Source organism: Panicum hallii, chromosome 4 (genome assembly GCF_002211085.1).
Source record: "Panicum hallii strain FIL2 chromosome 4, PHallii_v3.1, whole genome shotgun sequence".
Lineage (NCBI taxonomy): Eukaryota > Viridiplantae > Streptophyta > Magnoliopsida > Poales > Poaceae > Panicum > Panicum hallii.
The window spans coordinates 52,636,956-52,662,153 of record NC_038045.1 but is presented as its reverse complement, the minus strand read 5'-3'; the positions used below and the strand labels follow the sequence as shown (position 1 = coordinate 52,662,153).

The following is a 25,198-nucleotide window of genomic DNA, read 5'->3' as shown; positions in this document are numbered from 1 at the left end:
CCTGTGATATCCATCCCAATGGGTTTCATGTAGTTTCTTAGACTTTGATTTTTATATAAAAAATTATTTCTTGCCTGAGATCCAGTTTTATAGTCTTTTTCTCTCTTTTCTCTTTAATCATATTGCCAAATTAGCAAAATATTCTATATAACATCATATTAAATACTATGGAAACTATGCTATCATATTAAATACTATTGAAACCATGCCAGTCCCGCTTACGAGCCACGCGCACCCATAAACAATTAATTAATCTAACGTGGCCTCAACTACTACTGTGTGCATTCTAGCTGTTGCGACAACGACCGGTTGCTCCAAACATCTTTTTATTGTATAGGAGTACGCAATACCTTAAACCACAGATGCCCGGTCCTTTCTTTTCACGATAAGGTACGTTGTATTATAGTATATATTATTATTGCTATTCATCAATGCAACATTATTTGCATATCGTATTAGATTTGTTCTAAATCAAATTTGATCAACTTTGATTAAATTTATAGAATAATAATAATAATATTTATAATACCAAATTTATTTCATTAAATCCACCATAAAGTATATATTGATCGTGCATATGTTTGTAGTATAGTTGTTGCTATAGTTTTCTATAGATTTAGTCAAAGTTAGCTAAGTTTAATTTAATACAAATCTAATACGATGTGTAAATAAAAATGGAGAGAGTAGCTGGACTTTGTTGTATTGTACGTATTAGTATTAATTAGTACCGGGGTACATGCATGATATGTACACGTTCAAAAAAAAAATAATCAGTACGACTTTAGTTACTATTTAAAATAGTAGTCGTATATATAATGTTATTCCTAGCTTGCCTTGCCTTGCTCGAGGTCTGCTGTTAATAGATATTCACATGTTGCTAGCTGTAGCTGTTGCAACATGAGAACATGCATATATGCTGCCAGAGGAGCATGCCTTTGTTGTACGGTGTCCGTCAGTCCTTCTAAATTTTATTTTATTTTATTTTTTGGAAAAAAGAAGTATATAACAGGATACGAGCGCGATATCCTAGTTAGTCTTTGATGTCCTCGTGCTAGCTGTCATTGTGAATACTATACAGAGCTACGTACTACGTGTACGCATCATCCATTATTATCAACAATTAAAAAGAGACACCCGGCCGGCCGGGTCAAAGTCTAACTTTGATTTTTGAAGATATATATGTATATACACACATATAAAACCAAATCAACTACTCCATCTGTTCTAAATTGTAGATCGTTTTGGTAAATTTAGATTCATAGATTTTGCTATGTATGTATACGTAGATGCATAGCAAAAACTACGCATATAGATTTGCTAAAACGACCTATATTTTTAAAACGGAGGGAGCAGAATTACCACAGTAGCATGTATATATGCTGCATAAAGTTGGTGGTGGTTTGGAATTGATTGCAGCGCATGCAAGCGTGAATCACACCACACCACCTGAGCCTTCAAGACTACTTTTTAATTATATTCTATATATATATAATATCCTAGCTACTAGGTAATACGGTGACCCTTAGGACACCTCCAACCTACCTTTTTAGTTTAAATATCTGTGTTAGTTTTTTAAAATTGGATGTCATTTTAAAGAAGTAGCACAAAAAATTAAACTAAAAAGGGTTGGATTTGCACCTAAACCACCAATTTGCATTATATATCATTATCATCAATATTATCTACGTGCTTCTTCTTTTTTAAAAAAGAATTATCTGCGTGCTAGTATAATGTGTGAAACAAAAAACCTATAATATTCTCTTATTCATATATATACTTCCGATGGAGGAGGATAATAATAATATTAATAGACGAACAATAGAAGCAGATGGATGGACCAAACAGAAGTCCAGTGTGTGAACTGCTGCTACTGCAGCCTGCAGGTGCAGGGGTGGTGGGGTGGGCCCAAAAGCTCCGGTGTGATCGTGTGAGTGTACTTCCTCCTCCTCCCAAGGGCCAAGGGAAGGGACGCGCAGTAGCAGCCATGTCTGTCTGTCTCCTCCTCAGTCCTCACGTGGTTAACGTTTGCATGCTTCGTTCCCTTTCCTGCTTTCCCTTTCCCCTGCGGCGCGGCGCATCCATCTTGGTCTTGCTCGTCTTTCTGCATACCAAACATGCATTAATTCCTCTCCAATAAATCTCCATTGATTGATTCGTCTCCAGCAGGCTACTAGGCCACTGGGTGACGCGGGTCCCAGCCCACCTCATAATCACCATTAATTAACAACTAACTCCTCTTTCCCCGCCTCCCCGGTCATGGTCTGCTGCTAATCGCTGCTTGCTTGCTAGTATAAAAGAGGGGACTGCCTGTCTTGTTCCATCCCAATCCACCCCTCATCTACTTGCCTGCTGACCCCGTCAGGCCAGGCCCGGGGAGCAAGACGATGATGGAGGTGGAGAAGCCGTGGGAGGGCGTGCAGCAGCAGCCGGCCATGGACGACGAAGCAGAGGAAGCCGCCGCCGCCGCCGGGGGCCTCCGGACAAGGGAAATGAAGAAGAAGATGGCTGGCCCTGCCTATGCTGGGGACAACGTAGGCGATGTGGTGGTGGTGGAGGAGCTCCTCAAGGCGGCGGCGGCGGCAGCAGCAGCAGAGGAGGAGGACAAGAGCGTCTTCTTCGATCCAGCCAAAGGTAATACCTACCGTCTTCATTCATTTCTTTCATCTCCTCTCGCACTTACAGTCAGTCAGTCAATCCAAGCTGGAGTTTTGTTTTGATTTCTTCCATTGCCTGCTTACTCTTCTTCTTCTTTAATCCCTCACTGAACGGGATACTTCATTTGCATACTTCTCTTCTTCTTGTAGCCTCAAATTCAATGTCTTTTTTTTTTTTCCTTCTAGCTAGTACTAGCATTACTTGTTTTCTTTCGATTGGACCATATATAGAGAGTGAAACTCCTGTTCCTGGCCTGCCTGTGCCGTGTCTGCATTATTTCTGCTCCTTATCTTGTCCCCATTCTGGCTATTAATTAGTTACTACCCAACACTAGTACTTTTGTGGGGTGCCCTCAAGCATCACAAAACAACATGTGGGCGCCTCAATGCAATCCCTTTTTACCACAACTGCATGCCAATGCCATGCCACTCTTCTTAATTAGCTGGCACAGAACAGATAATACAGGAGCCCAGGCTTTGTATGTAGGGACCAAGGCATGACAAAAGATGTCGCAAACACTGCAGAATCTTGCTGATTTATTTGGTTTTTTCTGTCTTCCTGGGTCGGGTCCCTTTCCTCTCCTCGCTCACAACTGCTAGCAAACAAACTCTATATGGTTCACGACTCATTTGGAGCCACCTTTATTCTTTTGCAAAATTTCGATTCCCGGTCATGTCCGCCCTCTCTTATTTATACGCTTGGAAATCAGACCATGAATTCCTGCAAGTAATTGCTGTCTTGGGAACCACTTCCTTTCCATCCCTGGGTGCTGTTCGTCTTCTTTGCAAAGGAACTAGCTTGTAGTATGTCTCTTTACAGGGACACTCAAGGTTTGTCTGTCGCCGTTCCTATTCTTACCTGTAAAGTTCAACTTTTTCGTTAGCCCACGAGTCCAAACTGGCATTCTAAGGTGTAATATGTACTGTACGAGACTCTTGCTTTATTTCTTGGTCTCTAATAATACTACTTTCTCTTCCAATCTTCTGGAATAAGACTATTCATCATAACTGTACTTCTTACTAGTATATATGTGTGTTTAACAACAGGCACAATTGCCTTTAGTATTCATAATAATTAAGACTATCTGTCATGAACCTCAAATATGCTGAATAACTCCTGGAGTGCATGTAAAATATCTTTTCAGTTGCACCAGAACCTTGTGATTTCAGGAAAGCCATCCTCCCCTCTTCTGTTTACCAAATACGGACCCACCCCATAGAAATTATTTGCTACTGCATGTGAATACATCCACAGCGAAATTCTTCTAGTCACGGGTACACAGGCTTAGACTTTCTAAGTGGATCCGAAAAGTTACCTTTCTATTTCTTGACTGAAGGTCTATGGAAATGCCGGCACTGCGATTGGACGCACCACTTGAGTGGTCCGTGCACAGATCATATCCGCAATCATCAAGGATATTGCCAAATTGCGAGGAATCTTGAATCGTTAGTTCAGAGTGAACCATTTTACTATTCACCAAACAAAGGTTAGTCTTAAGTATTCACAAACATAGGGTCATAGCGATCAGCTCCTCAAATTTCCTTTCTCACTCAAGAAAATAATGAGAAGAAATCTAGGCAAACATTCATTCAGTACTAAATAATTAATGAGAGGCTTCCGTTTCGTATTCTTTCTAATTGCATTTAGCTACTTCTGCTTTGTCTGTCTGGCTTCATTTCTTTGCACTTTCTTCTCATCATTTCCTACGGTTCTTACTGCACAAAGCATACTCTTATATATGGCAAAAGGAAAAAAAAAGTAGCTTCACAATGTTAGAACTACTACTGATGTCCCTACTCTACTTTTGGTTTCAGTTTCTGATCATGCTACTGAAGAAGACGAAGTTACGGAAGTGGTGCAAGTTGACGGCCAAAAGGAAAGCTCAAATGAAACTTCGATTGCAGAAGGCAAAGGGATTGAGGAAGAGGAAAACGTCAATGATCAAGAAACTAACCACATTTCAAGCAATGGCAAGTTGGAAAATGGGTCACATTCTAATGGTGTGCATGAAATCTCTAGGGGTGCTGAAACCATGACTGCTGCAGTGGGAGAAGCACAGCCGCTCAAACTGATAGCAGCAATAGGCGAGAGCAAAAACGTCTTGCCAAACTGGAGCGGTGTTCTTGACATTTCCAATGGCAGCACAAGTACAACTGAAGTTCGTGAAATTGAAGTTGAGAAGGATGAAAATGGCACCAAAGATAAAGTGAACATTGAAGAGTATGATCTTGAGAAAATCCTTGATGAACAAGAGACTCATGACCTCTATTGTCCCAACTGCAAATCGTGCATAACCCGAAGGGTGATCCTTAAAAAGAGGAAGAGAACAGCAAGACAAGCAAAGCGTGAGGAACCACCAAAAAGACCACAGCTTGAAGAACCTTCTGCCATTGTTTCAGACCAAACTCCAGTTGAAAGCCATGATCAAGAATCACCTGAAGTATTTAGATGTTTATCATGCTTCACTTTCTTCATTCCAACAGGTATCTTAAAACTTGTCTCCATGCATTATTGTGTGTTCATCCTCTGAACTAAAAAAACCTGAGTTATTATTTACAACTGAACTTCTACACTTTGTAGTCTTTTTTTCCCCCAGGAAAGCATGCTTTCAGTTAAACTAAATTAGCACCAGTGCATTTGAACTTAGGACTGTAGATCTATGACTAATATATCTGAAAATTATTTCTTATGTAGTCTGAGATATGTTAAGAACATGGGTTAACGAACATGGTCACATTTTACTGCAAAAGTAAAACTGGAAGTGCTGCATGATTGATCCCGACATAGATAACTTTCTTTTTGGAGAACTGGCATAGATAGCATTAATACAGATAAATTTCTAGTTTAGTTTTAAGAATGAATAATCATAAATCCATGTACCTGTGCTTACACTAGTGTCGCTAGAAAATCTTATTCCAAATGAACCGGCTTAACTCATGTGTTATCAACAGGTTGTCGTTTTAATATATTCCGTATATTTGAATGGAGAGATGCAAACCAACAAGTCCAGGTTCAAGATCCTGCTGTTTCACAAGGGACGTCTGAACATTGTGGAAGTTGGCTTCTTTCTTGCTTCCAGACAGTAGATAGTCCAAAGAAATCAACTGATGCTGGTATGTAATGTATATTCCACTTCAGAGAGTTTTTCTGGTAGCTTCTCTGTAGTACATAATCCAGGTTGATTAGCAATTGAACCATAGTTGACTCTGCCATGCTTTAAACATGCCCAGGCATTATTATAGTAACAATGTTCCTCTTATAAGTGTGTTTTTTTTTCTTCTTCTGCTATTTTGCTATCAGAAGTTCATGAACAAATTATAGCATTGGCTAGTTACTTTTGGTGTTATGAAAGTTTCTTGACCAATGACATTGTTACATACTAAACTATAATAGTTTCTCGACCAATGACATTGTTACATACTAAACTATCTTATTGATGAGCACTTAGTCTGAAGGGTAGCAAGTACCTGTTAATGTTATGATCAACAAACACGTTACAGATCCACAGAAGGAGCCACTGTTAAGTGGCTCACAGAGTACCGACAATACAATTTCAGTTCAAGACAGCGCATCATCTTCTCAAAGTCATTCTACAGTTGGTGAAGCAGAACAAGTGAAGAAACCTTTAGTAGCTGGATCATCTTCTACAGTCCAAACCACCACTGGAAAGTATGAAGAAGAAATTAAACAACCGTTCAGTGAATCCCATGGAACCGCATCTTCATCCGTAGCAGTTCACACATCATCATCTTCGCAGAGCGAGACAGGTTTGTTTCTCTATAGAATATGCCATCAAGGGCACATAGCCATGCAATAATGATATTTTTGGGTTCACATAGCACAATTTTACTGTGATGTGCCAGTAAAGCTAGCAAAAATTTCTACTTGCAAACTATGGAAACATTAATTTTTTTTTTGTCCTTGATAAATAACAGTAGTGTCATAATGCTACCGAAACAGAAGATAGAATAATAAGATATAACAATGTTACATGGACCTTATGACTTGCGCCCTTTATATTTTCTATTAGAAAACAACCAGAGGATAGATCAGGAAACTTAGAATCATCGATCATCTACCCAGGTTAGTTGCAGAATTACGGTTTGTTTAGGACTAGTTAAATCGGCTAGCATCAGAGTGGTGCAAAAGAGTAACAGATATGTATCAAACTCTTATGCAGGATTATTCACACAGACAGGACATGTGGTAACTGAGCAGCGAGGCAGAGCACACCAAGAACAGATTCCTCCCTCAAAACCTGCTGATGATATGATTAATGGCGTTCACAAACAAGGTAGGTCTGATGAATTTGTATGAACTAAGTAATGTGCATGCTTACATTGCCAATTTGTTTTCTTACAGATATTCAAGGAAACACAACAGGAGCCCCTGGGAAGAACTCATTTTTCAATCCTGAACTTAAAGTCCCAGCAAAATTTTTGCCAGGTATAGTGCATTTGGTTGTCAGATATCTCGTTCACACTATTTTGAGGTTCCTTTTACAAATACTGCTCATATGAATAAAATAAAATATTTGAGCATTGTTTGTCACCTCCAAATATTACTTAGCCTGTCTAAACAACCTAAATTAACATGGAGCACATCGGTGAGTCAGCTAACCTTGAAGAGCATTTCATCCTGAAGTAGTGCGATATTTTCTCCCTATGTTTATATGTCATTTGGGATTGTTTTGTTTATATTGTAAACGATGATGGCATGTCATCCTGCAGGAGTCAACAACCTGACAGGTGAGAAACCAACTCCAGTTATTCCTCAACCAAGTCAGTCGCCTCATGTAGTAGTGCCAGTCCCTGAGGCTACCGTATCGGAGACACCAGTTCGCCCTGCACCATCAGATCAAAGGGATGAATGGGACATACTGAAAGCCATAGTGTATGGTGGCCTTGTTGAATCAATCACGAGCCTCTCGGTTGTATCAGCAGCAGCAGCAAGTGGTGCCAAGACTCGTAAGTTTCTTTCTTGGTTCTTGCATTGTATTGCTGAGCTACTTTGAAACTCAAGTCAAAACTGTTTCTGGCTTAGTTCCGCTGGTGTTGATGTAATCATGTTATTCATTTGCAGTGGATATATTCATCTTGGGCATAGCAAACCTTATTGGAGGGCTTCCCGTAATTTACCACAATGTAACATCTTCTCTTGGCTGGATTGAATTTAACGCATCCTCTTTGCGGTCACCATGTGACCCACATCTGACAAATTCAAGTTTCCCTTGTTGCAAACAGATTGCTGATCTGCGAAACACAGGAGATGTGGCAGAAAGCAGTGAGCAAGTGGGACACTACTGGTTGGAGCTTGGAAGGCGAAGAAAGTACCAGCTTCACATGGTGGTAGCCATACTGTCATACATCCTCTTCGGGCTGCTACCACCAGTCATCTATGGACTGTCATTCAGGATGAGCGACAACAGGGAGAACAAGATGATGGCGGTCGCTGCTGCATCTCTCATGTGCATTGGGTTGCTCGCGATTGCGAAGGCACATGTCAAGAGACGCAGGACATACATCACAACCCTCCTGTACTACCTGTCCATCGGATTCAGCAGTTCTGGGCTGTCGTACGTCGCAGGCGTGCTCATCACAAGGCTCCTGGCACACTTTGGTCTCATTGATCAGGGCGGTGCATCAGCTCTTGCTCCTCCAAGTCTGTTATTTCCTCAAGCAACGGGTGCAGACGCAGCCACCTGGGCTTCGTACTGAGCCTAGACTGGAGTTCCTTTGTTTTGATGGTCTATAAAATTGTCCCGGCGCACATCTGTATGACAACACTCGCTTTGATTCACTGAGTTTTAATTAGCAGCACTGGGCCACTGTATAATCTTTATCAATGAGCTTTGTCTACCAAAACCCTGTTATCCTACTTTTGACAGGAACATATTATCAGTTACAATATCCTTTTGTCACATCAGCATCAGCTTATTGGATGCAATAGCACATCAAAATATAAGTAAACATCATCTTATACATCAGTGCAAAGTGTTACAAACATTGAAGGCAGCTAATGAAGATGTTCGACACCTATCCCAACTACATACCTCACATTGCCTCCTATATACAGATATCCTGAAACTAAGAGAAAACTGGCAATGAAGACTCAACCGAAAGCGTAATGGTGGACTGGTGGTACCAGGCAAGTCATGTCTACAATTTTGCTGATGAAGAACAGTACCTAGGCTGCAGCTATTGCTTCTGAGCGGGCTTTCCAGTCCAGTAAGTCTTGACTGCCACTAGGATCTTATCAGGGTGGAACGGACCGGATTCATGATCCATGATTTGGCTCTTCCACCTCATGCCTTCGGTAATAGCTTGTACCTTTCCCAGCACCTCAACCGTGTCCCTGATGATCACAGTCCCTTCAGGTCTTAGAATACGGTCCATCTCCAGGAGGATGTATGTTATGTCACACCTGCAACAAGTCCATTAATAACTACTTGCTTAAGCTGGATGTTTTACACATTATGACCCAAATACTAGCAGAAAAAGCAAAGAAACCTATTAGTCTGTACTGTAAAGAAAACCACAGATCTTCAGTGAAGTGAATGCAGGAAAAAAAATGTCTAGAGCGAAAACTAGTTATTTCATTACCTATCCTGATAGCTGCTGAAAATGTTATCAGCATGGATGAGGTCATATGTCCTCGGATACGTTGAGAAAGCCTCGCACCAGTCCTGGTACGTGCCAATAAACCCTCGCTCATAAATAACACCAAGGGTGTCATGAGGAGAACCTGAAGGCACGACATTCATCACCCAAAGAGGGTACTTCATCAGTGCAGCTGCAAGACCCCCCATCCCTGCATTCATGTCCATCACATTCCTGTATCGTCTTTTACCCAGTGGTGGAATCAATTTCTTGTAGTGATCCACTCTCTCTGACCATAACTTGCTATCTTCTTGGAACTTCTCAGGAGTAAGGCCTGGAACTGAACCTCGGGTAATTCTTGGGGGAACAGCCGATGCTCTTTTTGGCCATTGCTCAAGAGCTCCACCAGCAACTTCATCTTCACTCTTCACATCTGGAAGAGGAGATATGCAAGTTTCCATCTTCTTGTACCTAAATTGTTCAGATCAGGATGAGCTGCTGCAACCAATAGAGTAAACACTTTACATGAAGAGAGTAAAAGTGTAAAACAAAAGAAATCTTACCAAGCAGAATCCACATCATTGCCCTTACAAATCTGCGGAGCGTCATAGACCTTCCTACTATCAACACATTCAATATGATTGATAGGTTTCTGCCATATAGCAAGATCATCTTTCTCTACAACCTTCTTCCAGCACAGACGTTTCGCTAAGTCCTCGATCTCATCTTGCTCTTGCTTCAGGTCTTCTTCTGTCCTCTCCCACCCCTTAAAGTGCCTTTTCCAATGGATTGGAGGCCCAGAGAGGATCCAGTAGCCCCCTGGTCTAAGAACTCTGTCTACTTCAATCAGATAGATACCGTCTGTTGAGATCCATCATGTGGGGTTAGACTCAATCAATTTGTGTTCAATGTAATGTAGTTACTGTAAGCCATACACATAATGAAACAACAAGACTTTACCAAGCTTATTCCATGGGATCAAACATCTAGAGCAGTGCGCCATGTCAAACGCTCTAGCGGGATATGGGATTCTCTCAGTCCCAATCACTCCGATCATGGCTGGCACCCCACGCTCCAATGCAAACTGCACCTGTGCCTCGTGTGAATCCCTTGGTGCAAATGACATGGTGATGATGTTCCTCTTCATAAGATAGGCACCCCAACTTGCAACCTGTACAACAGCAAGGATATAGCACCTCCAAATTCTGGAAACTCTTTCTAGTTCTATAGAATAATAACACACACAATATCACAGAAAAATGGTTCAGGTCACTCACCCCACATCCAGTATCAAGTGCAGTTCGGATGTTGCCATCGTTCAATGGTATAAGAGCATTTATGTCGTCAATATAAGCATCAGCACCATGTGGAAACATGGTGCCACCTCCAGGGAATCTAAGCAGATCTCCCTCAACTTGAATCCAATTCTGAACTGCCTTCTCAATACTGAGTTCCCGATGAGGAATGTTATTGTACCAAGCATAGTCCCGACTTTTCGGCCACTCGAAGGGATTCTTATAGCCTGGAGGTGCAGGAATTAAGCAGCGGAGCATGTCCTCTTTCTTAGGGCAGTGCCTCTCCCTGTACTGCATCATATTCTTTGGGAACTTCCTTGCCCTCCTCGGGTCCTGGCAGGGGGTATACTCGCTGTACTTGAGCTGGCAAGGTGGGAATTTCTCTGGCGCAAGCGACGATTTGTTGAAGCTGACCTGGTGGTGGGCTTGGAAATCCAGGTGAGCATCAGAGGATCGCGCCAGATTATCACACCGAGTTTTAGTGCTTATGAAGGATGGCTTGATGCTGTTGGAGGTGCCTTGCCAAGCCCCAAGAATGTATGATGTGACACAGAGCCCAATGATGCCTATGGTGAGTGTTACACGCATCCTTTGGAATTCCGGGTGGCGGAGCTTGGGTGATCCATCCTGTTCTTTTGCCATTAGAGCTGCGAGAGATGAAGAGGTGCTAAATAAGTCAAGTGCTTGGAGAGGAAAGCTAAACCCTTAGACGACGGCAAAACTAAGGTTATAGCTGGGCTCTAAAAGGGACGATCTGGCAACCATAACAGTACATAAGAAGTTCAGTGCGTCATTCCTGAAGGACAGTGGCAGCAGCAGATAGTAAAGAGCAGCAGATAGTAAAGAAAGGCAGTGCCGCCCTCATCATCCCTGTCTTACAGCCTTTGTAAAATAATAACATGTGCAACTAAATTGCAGAGCAGATGGAAAGCAAAAGCGAAGCCGTGTAGTCCTTGAGCGCGCATGTATGTAATGATCACAGGCATGAAGTGAGCAGGGCTGGAGTAAGAAAGTCTGCCGTTTTGCAGGCAAAGTGAGCAGGTTAACAGCCCTGCTGAGAGAAAGGAAAGGAAGGGGTGGGTGGCATTACAGAGCGGAGAGCAGGTACAAAATCCTCACAGTTTGGGCAGTGGATGTGTGGAAAGCCCAACCAGAGGAAAAGAGAAATGAAAGGTTTCTCTCTATCTCTCTCCTGAACTCGCTCATTCGGCCCCCAACATTGCAACAACCGACGGAGGGTAAAAAAAATCATATTTCGATAAACAAGGAAAAAAATATCCTTCCCCATTTTTCAAGGAGCTGGAGGGGATAAAAATCTCATGTATGTAAGCCGATGATCTCATACTATTCTCGAACGGCCGATGAGTACGGCGGGTGTAATAGGAAAACAGGTTATGGAATGGCAGTTTTCGATAGAGAGTGAAGGAAAAAGGGTAGGAATTAAGAAAATTGGAGCATGAAACCCCTACCTCGACTGTTAGGATATGGAGTGAACCCGCAGGCAGCAGAGATTTGGAGGCGCGGAAGGATCCCCAACCCCCCGAGCAGTCGCCGCCGCCGGAGCAGACTGAGAGCGAGCGCAAGGGATGGGATGGGAAAGACAGAGGAGACAGGAGAGGTGGCAAAAGGGAAAAGGAAGAGGCAGGTAGTGGTGGTCGCCCACTCGACGTCATCCAGCGATCTATCGGAGCCGTCCATCTCATCAGACTCATGAATATATTCGGAGAAAAATGTTCAGTGGGCCCAAATATAATAACCCTAGTAAGTACTAATACTTCTCGTACGAATTAGTACTAAAAATACTCATCTCTAAATAGAATAATGGTGGTACATTACATGGCCTTAATTACTCTCCTTTGTAACACCATGCCTCCAGATCTTTTATGTGTTCTGTTTGAACTGTGATTTCTTAAAAAAAAAACAACTAACAACCCCTTTTCTTTTCCTATGGTTAAACATTGGAGTTATTAGTAGATGTTTAAATCAAATAGTAAAACATTCAAAAATCCTAGCAAAGAGCGTTTGAATCTGAGCAAAACTTTTAGCATCTCATCATGAAGATAATTTGTAAGTTTGATGAACATTTTTTTGTATTTGAACAGAAGTTATATATATTATAGTTGTTAAAATTCAAAAACACTTCTTTCTTGTAAACGAGAACTTGTTAAATTCAAGCATCACAGTTTCTAAAAAGTAGTATTTCAATTGTTTCTAAGATTAACAAGTTCTGAATTGTATATAACAGTGACTTGAACGCACTATTAGGTGACGACAGATCCAATCTTTTGTTCAACCTTACACTGTCGTTTATTACCATTTTCCTCCCTCACAAGTGAGGCCCACAAAAGTGAGGCTATTTCATAAAAAAAGAAATAAATTACCAGCAGTACAAGAAAAGCAAAAGGCCGCTATATATATGCTAGGTTGTGGAAACTGATTAATCATCAAATGAAGTAACCATTGCAGATAGATAGTCACAGCTGACATGAAGAGATGGAGGGAGTTGCATTGAGAAAAGAAGGGGGGAGATAGACCAAAAAAAACACAACTAGCAAGGTAGTAGCTTTCAGAAAAGACCAAAAAAAAAAAATAATCAGAGATATGCATGTCCACTTGGTCCCGGTCGATCAAGTTAACAGGTAAGCTCGATCGAAGAGAAAGAGAACCAAGAGTGTCGATGTCCGAGCAGCACAACGACTCCAATGCCATGAGACTCGTGTCATAAGCAAAGGGTAACCTGCCTTCTTGCTCGATTGATTGATACTAGTACACTTGTATCATGCTCCTCACACAGTTTTTAAAAAAGAACCAGAGAGATGAGATATGAGAACCCTAGATGAGACACACCAAAAAAACACAACTAGCAAGGTAGGAAGAGAGGCGAGAAGAACAATTAACCTAGATGGCTTCCTCCTACCAGCGAGGCGATCCTAGCTAGTGCGTACTAGTGTGCACACGCGTTGCTGTTATATTTATACAACGACTCGCGCACAAAAAGGAGTTACCGAGCTTACCAATTTGACGAATTTCGTTACAACTGCATTGGACCAGAGGTTTATCCCTTTTTTTAGGGTGAGGTTTATCCATTCAGTTTTTTTTTAGCAGAAGGTTTATCCATTTAGGACTTGCTAGTATCCTCTCGATCGATTCCCAGGGCCCAACCAGGCCCAGATGAGATGGATCACCAGCACTACATCCATGAAGTAAACGATCACTTGTCCACAGGGGAAAAAAAACGCTGACCATATGATTAATCCTACTAGCACATCCCTACTAACAGCATCTAATCACCGCTGCAACAACCATCATATTCATATATACCTCTTCTATTTACTGCTTCAGTTGCAACTGCCATCTCTCCTCTCCATCAGCAGGTCTCTCTCTTTTCTGATGCCCCAAACCCCAGTCCAAATTTGGGCATCTGCTCCACGCGAATAGCCAGCCATGTATTATGTACAACAACCAGTGACTGTAGTTGATTCAAGAGGGCTCCATCAAATGCAAGGTCTTTGCCTCAGGTCGCCGCCATGTCAACCACGCACTCACAGCAGCTCCCATATCCAGTGTACTGCAATGTTGGACAACACTGTGATCCATCCATCCCCGCTCCATTCCAACGATAGGATTCACAGCAGGTCTATTTCATCAGGCTGCACAAAAACACAGATAATTGCAGACATAAGGCAGTCCAAGACTCCTATAAGCAAGCCATCATAGCAATGCAACGCCCACTCACCTTGCTCTGTCCTGTGTTCCAACAAGCTATCCCACCGGCTTCTCAGGATCTCATATGCTTCTGAACATGGAACACCAACCACGCTCGACCCACCATTCGTTGGAAGCTCGATCACCAAGCCCAACCGCACAAGCGTCTCCATAGCCTTGTCAATCGGCATCTCAATCTACAAGTTAAATAAAAAACCTCAATCCATCATCATCTATACATATCATGAAAAACAAGAGGGTACAAGAAAAATACTATTTTTCACCTTCGCCTTGAATTTCTCGTACATGAATTGCTCGCAGGTATCTCTGATGCTTGCACGCGATGACACCTGCATAGGAAAAGTTAAGACTAGTCAGTAACACGATGGATATGAGTCAAGGTACCAAGCGCAAAGCATGCACTACCTGATACTTCTTTCTGCACAGCAACATAGCATACGCCAAGAGTGCTTCTTTATACTGCATAAAACCAATCATTTAATGGGATTGTTTCCCTCAAACAAACCTGAAGATTGCAAATTATGCTTTGCCTGCTCAGGATGAATCTAACCTGTTGTTGCTCAGAAGCATCCAGAAGAAAGTAAACTGAACCAAACCCACTTGCTAATGTCTTCTCATACAACGTCTTATTCACCAGAAGCTGGAAAAAGATATACAGTTAACTAAAGGATCGTGTTGTAAAATAGAAAAAGAAAAGTAAATTATTTACCTGGTATCTGTCCCGAGTCTGTTTGTAGCCTAGTGCTACACGGAACACAAGTATCAGTAGTGCACTAATAGCGACTATATCAAGGAGAAAAGCTGACCTGCATTACCATGGAAAAGGAAAAAAATAACATACATTATTTTCTTAATTAAAGAAGTGGTTCCATCAGCTACTGATACAAATCACATACTTACGGAGATGAGGCCAAACTCTCAAATTTGTAGTTGACAACGTATGCCAACAAACCTATTACAGTAGCTATGTCCAGCCTTACCTGTATTAAAAAAAGAAAAAAGCTATTAACAAACCGAAGTGGAGGAAAAGGAAATAGTAACAAATTATACTCCTGCATTTGTAGAATTTATAAGTGTTTACATGGACAACGGGGAATGATAATAAAAAGATAAGTTCCATAGAGAATTACTGTATCTAGGATGCGGAAGGACAACTTCTTGTGGGGAAAAACCACCTGCAGACAAATTTTAGCATGATAGTTACTATGTCGCCACTTGCCAATGTGGTGAACTGTGTGCAGGCTTTTGAAAGCCATATCAGTACTAAAATAACTAAGAGTTTCTGGCCAATTTTCTCATTCTATTAGCCACGATAGTTAATATGCATTCTAACTGTCCAGATATCAGAGGCTCATGCACTTACTGGCAGATCTGGGATCGGAATCTTCTCATAAATTTTAAGTTGTAGCGGCAGCATCTCAGATTTATCCTTCTTTTCACTTTGAGATTTTTCATCGGTATATAATAGGATCAACTCTTGGAATGCTGGTTCCTGTCAAAGAAAAGTTAGCATCTTCTTTGCAAATCTTGTGTAAGGTAATATTGTTGTGGTTTAATGACACCCAAGTACAAACAGAACAGTAGACAAATCATTTGAATGAAGGTCAGTTCCTTATTTGCCATTGCAAAATTATTCAATCCCTTATTTGCTTGGCATCGATGCCTCAGCGATACATGCCCCCACCTGTGTCCACCATGATAGTAGCATGTCGGATTATTGGGACAATAGTTGTGTCCATCCTGTGTCGTATTTAAAATGCATTTTTAGCTTTTGTTTTGATGTCCAAGGCACTTCATGGCCACATGTGTGTTCTTAGTGTATACCTGTTTTTTCTCTTGTATGTGATGTAAGTATTTGATCAAAGAGTTATTGAACTAACACAGAAACCACTCTGCCTTCTTCGTGACAGCAACCATATCAGTAAAAAATGAGTGACCTGAAATTCACTTCCCACATACCTGAAGAGTGGACCTCCCAAATAAGATACGAAAAGAAACTTTCACTATCTCCCAAAAATTGTTGTTGCAAGATTCTCTGCTTGCAGGTTCCCATATATTTGCAAGGGTAATTCTTGGTAGAAAATTTGGCCTGAAGGGAAAGTTGGAATATACTTTATTATTGAGACAGGAAAAATCAACGGTCAAGCTATAGGATAACACAAGACACGAAATTAACAAGCAAATCTCCATTTTAATATATTTTTTTTGGGGGATAATTTCATTGTTTGTTGTAGCAAAATTTTTCCACATTTACAGAAAGAAACAATTAAAGGATAACAACAACATCTGTTGTGGCCTGGAAGGATGTGTGCAAATGAACAAGAGAGTGTGTGTGACCTAGCTTCAGAAATGTGGAAGTTTTAATAAGAGCTTGGTCATCAGATTCTCATGTACACCTGGGCTGCATTAATTTGCACAAACTACTACTATTACCGAGACATGATATAGCGTCCCTAAAGTGAAGAGAAAGACACATCTTCTTGGGGTCTAACCTCACATGCCCTTCAAGATGTTTAGTTTCATCATCAGTTTTTATCGTTGCTTCAGGCAGAGAAGGTATTAAGCCAGTCCATGTAAGCAGTCTCCTTAACAATCTACCACGAGGACCAACAGGTGATAGAATTCCTTCGTAACGAGACACCGCCCTTTGTGCAGCGATCCAAATAGGAACATCATCATTGGGTAACTGATCAGAACTAAGCTTGTCCCATGAAGAGTTTTCTATCAACAACAGTGAATTATCTGCGTAGGTTTGCTCTTTAAGCCAGTCTCTTAATTTATCGATCCAGATCTGAAATCCCTGGTTCCCTGTTGATCTTTTCAAAGCCTGCCATGAACTAAATAATCACATACAATTAGCCAAAAATTCGCAGGTACCCGCAAACACATTGACAGCTTTAGCGTCCCACAATCCATAAGAGTTCCGGAAATTGAACATAACATGTTGCCTAGACGCTGTGAGAACTGCAGCACTCAAATTATTCCGGATGGTTCCAATAGCTGCTTGGCTCAGTTTGCAATAATGTAAGTGTGCATAGGAATAATACTGAATATGTTTTTCATTCCATTGTACAAAGAACCAAAAGTACATGTAGTATAGTGTGCAACAATACCTCAGCTCTTAAACTGCTATAACACCATTTGTAGATGATCCAGGATATATGTTATTTTAGCATTGGAACCATCACTTACAACTCTGTGTAGGTGTACTACAGTACTCTAGCTACTAGGAGTTAAGGTTAATTGCATGGAAGGTCGACAAGAATACATATTGATGATCATGAGCGCACACGCATGTCTGGACAGAAAGATTGACTGACCTCGTTAAGCCATTTCCCTGGCTTTTTCAAGGGTTTGGAGAGGCTGAAGAATATATTCTGCAAGAGTTTTGATTGCAGGTAATCGAGTTTCTCAACTAATAGGAGCCCTTTCTGCCTCTCAGTGGCATACCCACGCCTGAAATAGTCGATAACAAGTTTTACCACGACAACTTGCTTTGTGCCTGTGCATCAGGCAGGAGGGAAGAAGAGAAGGATCACCTGAATATTATTGCATTGGATTCAGCTGCCTTTTTCCAGTCAACATAAATCGGCAAGGTCAAGAGGTAGTCAGTGTTTAGGGCGTATGTCAAGAGCAAATCTTGTGCAGAGAGTTCTTCGAACTGAGCATTGCGTAGAAGATTCATGAAGGAGCGCTGGAACTGAGTTGCAAAAGCAGCTCTTTTTTTTCCCAAACACCCCAGGCACACAAGCAAGCAATCGATCATTAGGCACACGAACAAAATACTGTGTTATACAACCAACTAGACTATCTATATATTCAATTCCATTTCTTGCTATTACCTGGTCTTGGAACCAGGTTCTGGGGTTAATCCGAGCAGAGTTCTCAAGCCGAGGCTTCTGGTAAGGAATAATGTCCCGTCCTCTTGGGTGATACCGAAAAAGCCAGAGGAGGTTTTGCCGTTGACGATGGCTTGGGCGTCGGAGCTGTCCGTCTGATCGTCGTCGTCCTCCTGGTGGCGCTGCGTGAGCATGTAAGAGGTGCGCATCTCCTCGAGCATCCCTTTGTGCTCGGCGTGAAGGATGGCGTCCAAGCATCTGCACAGCACAAGCACAGGGAGATTGATGATTGCTTGGGATCTGTTGTGTCTGCAGCCACCATAAGCATCTCAGAGCACCTGGCGCAGCGCTTAAAGTCTGCGGCGTCGGCTTCGGAGGGGAATTGGGAGAGGACCGCGTCGAGGAGGGCTGCCTTGGGGACGGCGATGTAGCGCTGGCGCGGCACGTGGATGCCGGGGATGCCCTTCCGATCCCTCTCCGGCCCATCCTTGTTGAATTGTTGCTCGCCGTCTTCAGTGGTGGCCACGCCTTGGTCCGCGCCCCAAGGATCGGAGTCGGAGCGGAGGGGCTCGAACTGGACGGCGGAGAGCTTGGCGGAGGAGCCGACGGAGCAGCGCGCGGCCGTGCAGCAGGAGGAGGAGGAGGAGGGCAGGGGGAAACTGTAGCAGGCGGCCGTGGAGAAGGAGAGCGGCACGGCGGCGGGCGGGCGGGCGCGCAGGAGGGGCATCGCTGCGGCGGCCGGCGGCGAGCTGGAGTCGAGTGGTGGCTGCGGCTCACTGTCGGATAACGCCCGGCAAGAGCCCAAGTGGCTGGTCGAAACTCCCTTTTGAATTCCTTCCTTTTGGGCAGGGCATTGTGGGCCGGCCCACTTAACAACAAAAGCAAATTGATTGAGATGGACTCCGCCGCCCAACAGACCCATACCACATCTCGCCGCCGCCGCCGCCCGACCGCCGTCTCCGGCGACGCACCGGTACGCTTCTCCCTCCGGTCCCTCCGTCCCTTGCTCTGCCCTGCTGATAGAGTGCTGCTCATCGGCTTTGCGGATCCCTACCCTAGGCCGTACGGATCCTTGCGCCTCCGGCCCCCTTCTCCTCCCCGCCCTGCGCTCTCCCTCTCCCTCTCCTCGGCCCTACTCCCCATGCGTGCCTGCTACCAGGCGGTAATCCGTCCTCCTCAATCTCCGCCCAGACTATGCTAGGTCACCACTGATTCAGCCAGGATATCCTTCTCTAGAACTGCAGCTGGTTTGTCCATCTCTGTTGTCATATATCTGTCCACCGAGTATGTATGTCAAATTGTTCTGTACGCCCTCTATGTATGTTGCAACGTATGTTATTCAGCTTCAAATCAATTGCAAATTACCTGTGGGCATGCCATGTTTGATTTGGGTGCAAATTCGGAAATTCAGGCATTTAATAGTAACCCCTTAAACTGGATCAGAAATTTCTTTCCTTGGGTCAAAACTCATGTTACCTGTTAATTTCCTTTGTCAGTAACTTACCACACCTTGTTATGTTCAGCTGTTCTATACTGCATCTAACTGTGTGCATTTTCCTCTTCAGTGTCCTGCAGGACCTTAGTCACACCTGATACAGGATTCATGAGCGCCACACCTGCAGCAAGCAGTAGCATACAAGCAGCTCTCTCATACTGCGTTAGGCAAGTCCGCAGCTATGACTACCACCACTATCTGTGCCTTCTCCACCTGCCCCCAGCCATGCGCAAGGCTGCATTCACCTTTAGGGCCTTCAACGTCGAGACAGCAAAAGCCATGGACGTTGTGTCGGACCCTAAGACTGGCCTCATGCGCCTTCTCTGGTGGAAGGACGTGGTTGACAAGGTCTTTGCCAACAAGCTGGTTGAGCACCCCGTCGCCCAGGCACTCTCTTTGGTTGTTTCGGAGCACAAGGTTAGCAAGCATTGGCTCAAGAGGTCCGTGGAGGCAAGGATAAACGACGCAAACCGTGATGAGGGTGCCATTCCTGAGACAAGTGCTGAGTTGGAGAGGTATGCTGAAGACACCCAGTCCACCATCCTTTACATGACGCTGCAGGCTGGTGGTATACAGTCCACTGTCGCTGATCACGCCGCCTCGCACATCGGCAAAGCCAGTGGTCTCTTGTTACTGCTCAAGGCACTGCCTCACCATGTAAATAAGCAAGGGGTGATACCGTATATCCCAGCTAATATTGCCGAGGAGTGCGGCCTGCTTACACGGGAGGGTGGCCGGTCGGAGGTCAGGATGGACGAGAGGTTGCCTGATGCAGTTTTCAAGGTTGCATCTGTTGCTGAAGCTCACCTGCACAAGGCGCGCGAGCTGGCCTCATCTGTGCCAAGAGAGGCAATCCCAGTGCTCCTTCCGGCCTTGCCAGCCCAGGTCCTCCTAGATTCCCTGCGGAGATGTGAGTTCAATGTCTTTGATTCGCGGGTGTCGAGGGGAGTGCACGGAGTCTCTCCCCTGTGGTATCAGCTGAAGCTTAACTGGTACTCGTGGCGAAACAAGTACTGAATCCGGTCACCGTTGTTCTTTGGAGCGAACTGCTGGTTGTTGTTGTTCCTTGTAGCAAAGCTGCCCTCATGGTTTTGCTGTAAGATTGAAGAAGATGAGCAGTGTCTGCTAATTGCTCCAACTGGTCGGCTTTGAGCATATTTTTTAGCTTGCTGTACAATCTCCCACACACTGTTGAGAAGTTTATGTTGTTTTCAGTACCGTTTTACATGAAGCAGATGAATCTGTGTTGTGTACTACTGGTACTGAGGATCCGTTGTGCTTCTGGGCTCCTTTCACATTACATGTATCCTTGACATTTATTTTATTGTGTACTACTGGTACTGAGGATCCGTTGTGCTTCTGGGCTCCTTTCACATTACATGTATCCTTGACATTTATTTTATGTTATGGCCCTCTAGCCTTGCTAATTGATTATTATGCTCTGCAAGGCTTGCTTGAACGTTACGGAATACAGTTTGTGATTTTCCCAATCGATTGAGGCTCCAGGAGGAGTGGAGTCGGCCGCCGCCGGCTTAGCAGCACACAGGAGCAGAGGCACTCCGTCTGTGATGTGATCGCGCCGTCCGCTGCTCTCCTCTCTTGCCTGCACAATCTGCAGGGCCGGATTGATGGAGATCCATCCCTATCGACGAGTTGTCAGAGTGCCATGCCATGGTCTGTCTTGCTGGCTGACCTGACCGTCGATGCTCTGCTTCTTTCCACTACAGAATCGGATTTAAAGTCGTGGCCTCTGCTCTTATGCCTACAACAACAAAGTCGGCAAGAAACATGAAAAATCTGGCTGGAGCACCTACTCTGCAACATGATTCGTCAAGGTCAGGGAAATGAACGGCACCTGATCGTGTTACCTCTCTTGTGTTGTCTAACCAGGTTGAGCTCAACAAGCTCGCCTACCAATCCCGCGGTCATCTTCGGTGTATGTCTCCTTCACCAGTTCTTTCTAAGGTAAGCATGCCAATAACACGGAAGGAACCACCTGCTGGGTTAAACGATCAGTCTCTCACTTCTTGTGCCTAACACTAAATATGTCTGGCAAGGCTGCAATTAACCTACCTAGGTGCTGTTGCTCTATTCTTGCTGCAATAAAAACCTGCCACCTGTCATGTGTATTACTGCTAATCAGCCACCTAAAACATCTACTCTTCTCTTTGCTGCTCTTTTCTGCTTTCGTCCTTTTTCTCGATGACAGGAAATCACCATTACCATTTACTACTTTGCAGCCTATTCTGATGAGTAGCAAATTTTTACTACCAGCCACCAAGGTATGCCCAAGTAATAACTTTACTAGTTCACTGAAAGTTGTTTCAAAAAATTCACGCAGCATAACTGCTAAAGTGCTTAACTTTCTGAGGCCATCAGGAAATGAGCATGCATACTGACAAACCTTGAGTGCCATGGAAGTATGGAACTGCTCTTAAACACTTGATCTGGAATTGAATGAACAATTCGAACAAATCAATTACTTTTTTAATGCTTCTTATTTTGCTGATATGTATGAACTCAGAGGCACCAAGAAACCAATTGTTAGTAAAAGACAAACAAGACTGGATTAGTTGAGCACTGGTGTGATTAAATTCCTTCCTGGGCTCTGTTGTGTATAATTTGGAATATTTTTTTGTGAAAATATTTGTATATTCTTGCTTTACTATTTACAGCTTCCTTAGCCGTGATAACATTAAAAATTAATTACGTGGTCAGGTCATTCTTTATATTGCTGCTGGACTGGTCCATGGTTGTTTTGTTGAAGCGTTATTTGAACTGCATGGGGGCCATGGATAAGAACATATTGCTTAAATGAAGGTAATAAATTCCGCATACTGAAGTGAATAACCTGCTGTAGAGTTTCGTTACCAAAAACACCGAAAAACTAATCGCAAATTAGTATTCTGCTTCTTATTTTACTTCGTTTTTTCCTATTAACTGGAGATTTCACAGCATTTGAGCTCGAATTACTGGGCAAACAAACTCCTCGGAACTGGCAAATAAAAAGTAGAAGTAGCAAACCTCCAAGAGGTACTTAGGACAAACACCTGTGCTGACGCTTGAAAGCAACTCAACATAGCCTTTTTTTTTGCTTGTGCCCTTTATGCCTTTTTCTGAGCGTCTGGTCCCTGGTGGAGTAAACAGCAATCACTGATCGAAGAAGCATTGTCCCCTTGTAGGTTGTCCCCCAAGTGAGCTCCACACCGTATGCATGCTTGCTTCTGCCTCCAGAACTAGCCGCATTATTGTTGTTTCACTGCGGTTGCTTGTGGTTGTGGCTAGGGAATGGTATTCATGTGTGGCTGGGTCTATGCCCAACTCAACTCATGAGTGTATTTTGCTTGGTCCTGAGTGCTGCATACAGGTGCAGCTTAGTCATGCCATATCAATTCCAGGCAAGGGACACGCTGCAATCATTGTTGCATATGCAGCCACCACAGTCGGCGGTAGGATTGGTGTTCCCAATCCCAGCGGCAGCACGCAAGTTTGGCCCTGCCATCTAGTGAAATTCTATCTGAAACCATTATAACTGTGTCTCCTATTTTTGTTTTAAAAAAACAGGGGTAGAATTCTGTAAACTCAACTGCAATTTATATCTAGTCGCTTGCAATTTATATCTAGTCGCTGTATGTGTCTTCGTTGCTCAATCCAAAACCAAAGTATTTTCTAGAACTCCCCCCATGAGGCAGCACTGAAGAGTTTGCTTAATTCTTCAGGCTATTGAGAAAAAAAACTTGGTCATTGAAAAAAAAAACTATACCTGTTCTTAGATGATAACTAGGCATGCATGGTTGCAATTCGTTATTTCTTACTTCAGCTTGGTCAAAGGTGGGAGGTGTGCTTGGAGAGAGGGGCCATATGCTCATAAGTTCAATCACATATAGCACTAGCTTAGGAGTTAAGAATTGAACACTAACATTGGTTTCGGAAAGAAATAAAAAAATGTTAAAACACTATTAACAATCAGCATTTGGAAAGGATTGCTACTTTGCTAGGGCATCTGGCTTAACATAGACCGCATCATCAGTTATAGAATAGATAGATTCAATTGAACTTTTCCTCCCTTGTTTTGGATGATATTATTTTTCCTTCTTGTGGACTGATATATAAATGAAATTTCCCGCATGGTTCCTTGAATAAAATTCTTGATATATTTCACTTTGGTCATTCTGCACATTGCGATGTTATATGCTTTTTTATAAATAGGAGTGCAAGCATTTCCATCTGCTTCTGTGGAACAGACTTTAAAGAATTTTGATCTGAATTGAGTGGTCCATGTCTTGTTCTTTTGCAGCCCAATGATTCAATTCATTTCTGAGATAGGCGGAATAGTAAGATTGTTTTCCTTTCAAGAAAAGAACTGGTGGAAATAATAGATTAATGTTGTTATATTTGGTAGCTCATGGGTCTTAGCTTGGTCCATGGATGACATCATACATACTTCTCCAGCGTGGAACGAACACAGTAAGCCTTTTTCCCTTGGTCGCATATCTTTATTTTTAGTTTTTTATATGCATGTCCAGAGCATTCTTTCAAGTGCATCTATCTATATGCGTAACGTAGCGTCTATTAGCTTCTTATATGCATGTCCACAATATGATGGAATCCTTTTTTATTATTGTTTGTTTTGTTGGGAATAAGATTGGCACATGAATGATTGTACATGCAGTGTGAAAACTGCAGATGTGTATGGCGGATTAACTAGAGATTTAGAAGCGCTGTGAGCAGAAATGATGGGGTCTCACATGAGGGCTTTCACGCAGGCATCATGTTATCTTCCTCTACAAACAAACATCCCCCTCCCCTTCTCTCTCTCTCTCTCTCTCTCTCTCTCTCTCTCTCTCTCTCTCTCTCCATGTACTTAATTATACCCACTTCGATGCCCCCTCTCATCTCATCCTCCATCGATCTCATTCATGCATGTTGCTGCCTGCCTGGTTCCCAATGCAACACCCCTGCCTTTTCCACACCTTCTTTCTAACCTCATACACGCGCAAATAATTCCATCATATTGTGGTTGCCTTTTTCCCTCTCGGACTGTAGCCACTGACATGCAGGCCGTATGTATCCCATCATACCATGTAGTATACACAGCTAGGTAGTAGTTGAGAGGTGTGATGCAGGCCATGCTTTACTGGAGTGTGTAATGCTTGCATTGCTTGAAGAGTGTGTGTGTCTGCATGGCCGGCTTGCAATCAAGTGTATATGTGGGGCTCTTGCACTATATAAGCCGGAAGCTCGATCAGTTGGTGGGAGGCATGCAATGCATACATCCATGTCTTCTTTGCTGCTCCTATGCATATATATATATATATATATATGCTTGCTATCTTTGATCCCTTAAAGTAACGGCCAGGAAGCATTGCCCTTCGCTCCCTGCATTGGTGCCACTCCTTCAGACGGTGTCGCTATCCGGCATCTCTAGCTTTCTCTCCTGTAATCTTGTCATCTGGCTTGTGCTTGCTCCACATAATCCCTGGGCCATGATCACCAGCGTGTTCTCTGTGGTAGGTGAGTAAATGTTACTGTTATTACCCTTTCTTTCACGTCATTAGTTAACCTAATATTTGCGAACTTGCCATTTTT

The 25,198-nt window shown here is 43.1% G+C and overlaps 4 protein-coding genes across 7 annotated transcripts; 2 read left to right on the top strand and 2 right to left on the bottom strand.

Moving 5' to 3' along the window:
• Positions 1–2,119: 2,119 nt before the first annotated feature.
• On the top strand, positions 2,120–8,562 carry LOC112889130 (membrane protein of ER body-like protein). Of its 3 annotated transcripts, none has more exons than XM_025955620.1 (10): positions 2,120–2,631; positions 3,992–4,141; positions 4,470–5,138; positions 5,607–5,768; positions 6,213–6,422; positions 6,836–6,949; positions 7,018–7,101; positions 7,386–7,622; positions 7,738–7,799; positions 7,899–8,562. In XM_025955620.1, exons 1-10 carry the CDS (start codon positions 2,385–2,387, stop codon positions 8,370–8,372), a joined length of 2,409 nt encoding a protein of 802 aa, XP_025811405.1. In that variant the 5' UTR covers positions 2,120–2,384; the 3' UTR covers positions 8,373–8,562. The 3 variants fall into 3 exon arrangements, with proteins under 3 accessions (XP_025811405.1, XP_025811404.1, XP_025811406.1); XM_025955619.1 differs by having other exon boundaries at positions 2,124–2,631; positions 6,156–6,422; XM_025955621.1 differs by lacking the exon at positions 3,992–4,141 and having other exon boundaries at positions 2,129–2,631; positions 6,156–6,422.
• On the bottom strand, positions 8,512–12,176 carry LOC112889132 (probable methyltransferase PMT17). 2 transcript variants are annotated; one of them, XM_025955623.1, is made up of 6 exons: positions 12,019–12,176; positions 10,532–11,196; positions 10,215–10,425; positions 9,818–10,115; positions 9,258–9,725; positions 8,512–9,078 (listed from the first exon to the last, which is right to left on the bottom strand). In XM_025955623.1, exons 2-6 carry the CDS (start codon positions 11,189–11,191, stop codon positions 8,853–8,855), a joined length of 1,863 nt encoding a protein of 620 aa, XP_025811408.1. In that variant the 5' UTR covers positions 11,192–11,196; positions 12,019–12,176; the 3' UTR covers positions 8,512–8,852. The 2 variants fall into 2 exon arrangements, with proteins under 2 accessions (XP_025811408.1, XP_025811409.1); XM_025955624.1 differs by lacking the exon at positions 12,019–12,176 and having other exon boundaries at positions 8,592–8,741; positions 8,842–9,078; positions 10,532–11,191.
• Positions 12,177–13,602: 1,426 nt separating this feature from the next.
• On the bottom strand, positions 13,603–18,912 carry LOC112889131. Its single transcript, XM_025955622.1, has 15 exons — positions 18,453–18,912; positions 18,118–18,372; positions 17,815–17,994; positions 17,596–17,731; positions 16,768–17,102; positions 16,235–16,364; positions 15,639–15,767; positions 15,406–15,450; positions 15,176–15,255; positions 14,985–15,081; positions 14,826–14,915; positions 14,681–14,734; positions 14,539–14,604; positions 14,286–14,451; positions 13,603–14,199 (listed from the first exon to the last, which is right to left on the bottom strand). Exons 1-15 carry the CDS (start codon positions 18,839–18,841, stop codon positions 14,195–14,197), a joined length of 2,157 nt encoding a protein of 718 aa, XP_025811407.1. The 5' UTR covers positions 18,842–18,912; the 3' UTR covers positions 13,603–14,194.
• Positions 18,913–18,948: 36 nt separating this feature from the next.
• LOC112889134 (NADH dehydrogenase (ubiquinone) complex I, assembly factor 6) lies at positions 18,949–20,928 on the top strand. Its single transcript, XM_025955625.1, has 2 exons — positions 18,949–19,087; positions 19,680–20,928. Exon 2 carries the CDS (start codon positions 19,718–19,720, stop codon positions 20,624–20,626), a length of 909 nt encoding a protein of 302 aa, XP_025811410.1. The 5' UTR covers positions 18,949–19,087; positions 19,680–19,717; the 3' UTR covers positions 20,627–20,928.
• Positions 20,929–25,198: the final 4,270 nt, after the last annotated feature.

Excerpts from the sequence above, each read along its gene's own strand:
- LOC112889130 (XM_025955619.1), top strand. The coding sequence starts at position 2,385 with ATGATGGAGGTGGAGAAGCCGTGGGAGGGCGTGCAGCAGCAGCCGGCC. Across the intron at positions 7,623-7,737 it reads AGCAAGTGGTGCCAAGACTC|TGGATATATTCATCTTGGGC; the intron begins GTAAGTTTCTTT and ends ATTCATTTGCAG. Across the intron at positions 7,800-7,898 it reads TTCCCGTAATTTACCACAAT|ATTGCTGATCTGCGAAACAC; the intron begins GTAACATCTTCT and ends TGTTGCAAACAG.
- LOC112889132 (XM_025955623.1), bottom strand. The coding sequence starts at position 11,191 with ATGGCAAAAGAACAGGATGGATCACCCAAGCTCCGCCACCCGGAATTC. Across the intron at positions 10,116-10,214 it reads GATCCCATGGAATAAGCTTG|ACGGTATCTATCTGATTGAA; the intron begins GTAAAGTCTTGT and ends GGATCTCAACAG. Across the intron at positions 9,079-9,257 it reads TTCAGCAGCTATCAGGATAG|GTGTGACATAACATACATCC; the intron begins GTAATGAAATAA and ends GACTTGTTGCAG.
- LOC112889131 (XM_025955622.1), bottom strand. The coding sequence starts at position 18,841 with ATGCCCCTCCTGCGCGCCCGCCCGCCCGCCGCCGTGCCGCTCTCCTTC. Across the intron at positions 15,256-15,405 it reads CCTTCCGCATCCTAGATACA|GTAAGGCTGGACATAGCTAC; the intron begins GTAATTCTCTAT and ends TTTTTAATACAG. Across the intron at positions 14,452-14,538 it reads ACGAGAAATTCAAGGCGAAG|ATTGAGATGCCGATTGACAA; the intron begins GTGAAAAATAGT and ends TTTAACTTGTAG.
- LOC112889134 (XM_025955625.1), top strand. The coding sequence starts at position 19,718 with ATGAGCGCCACACCTGCAGCAAGCAGTAGCATACAAGCAGCTCTCTCA.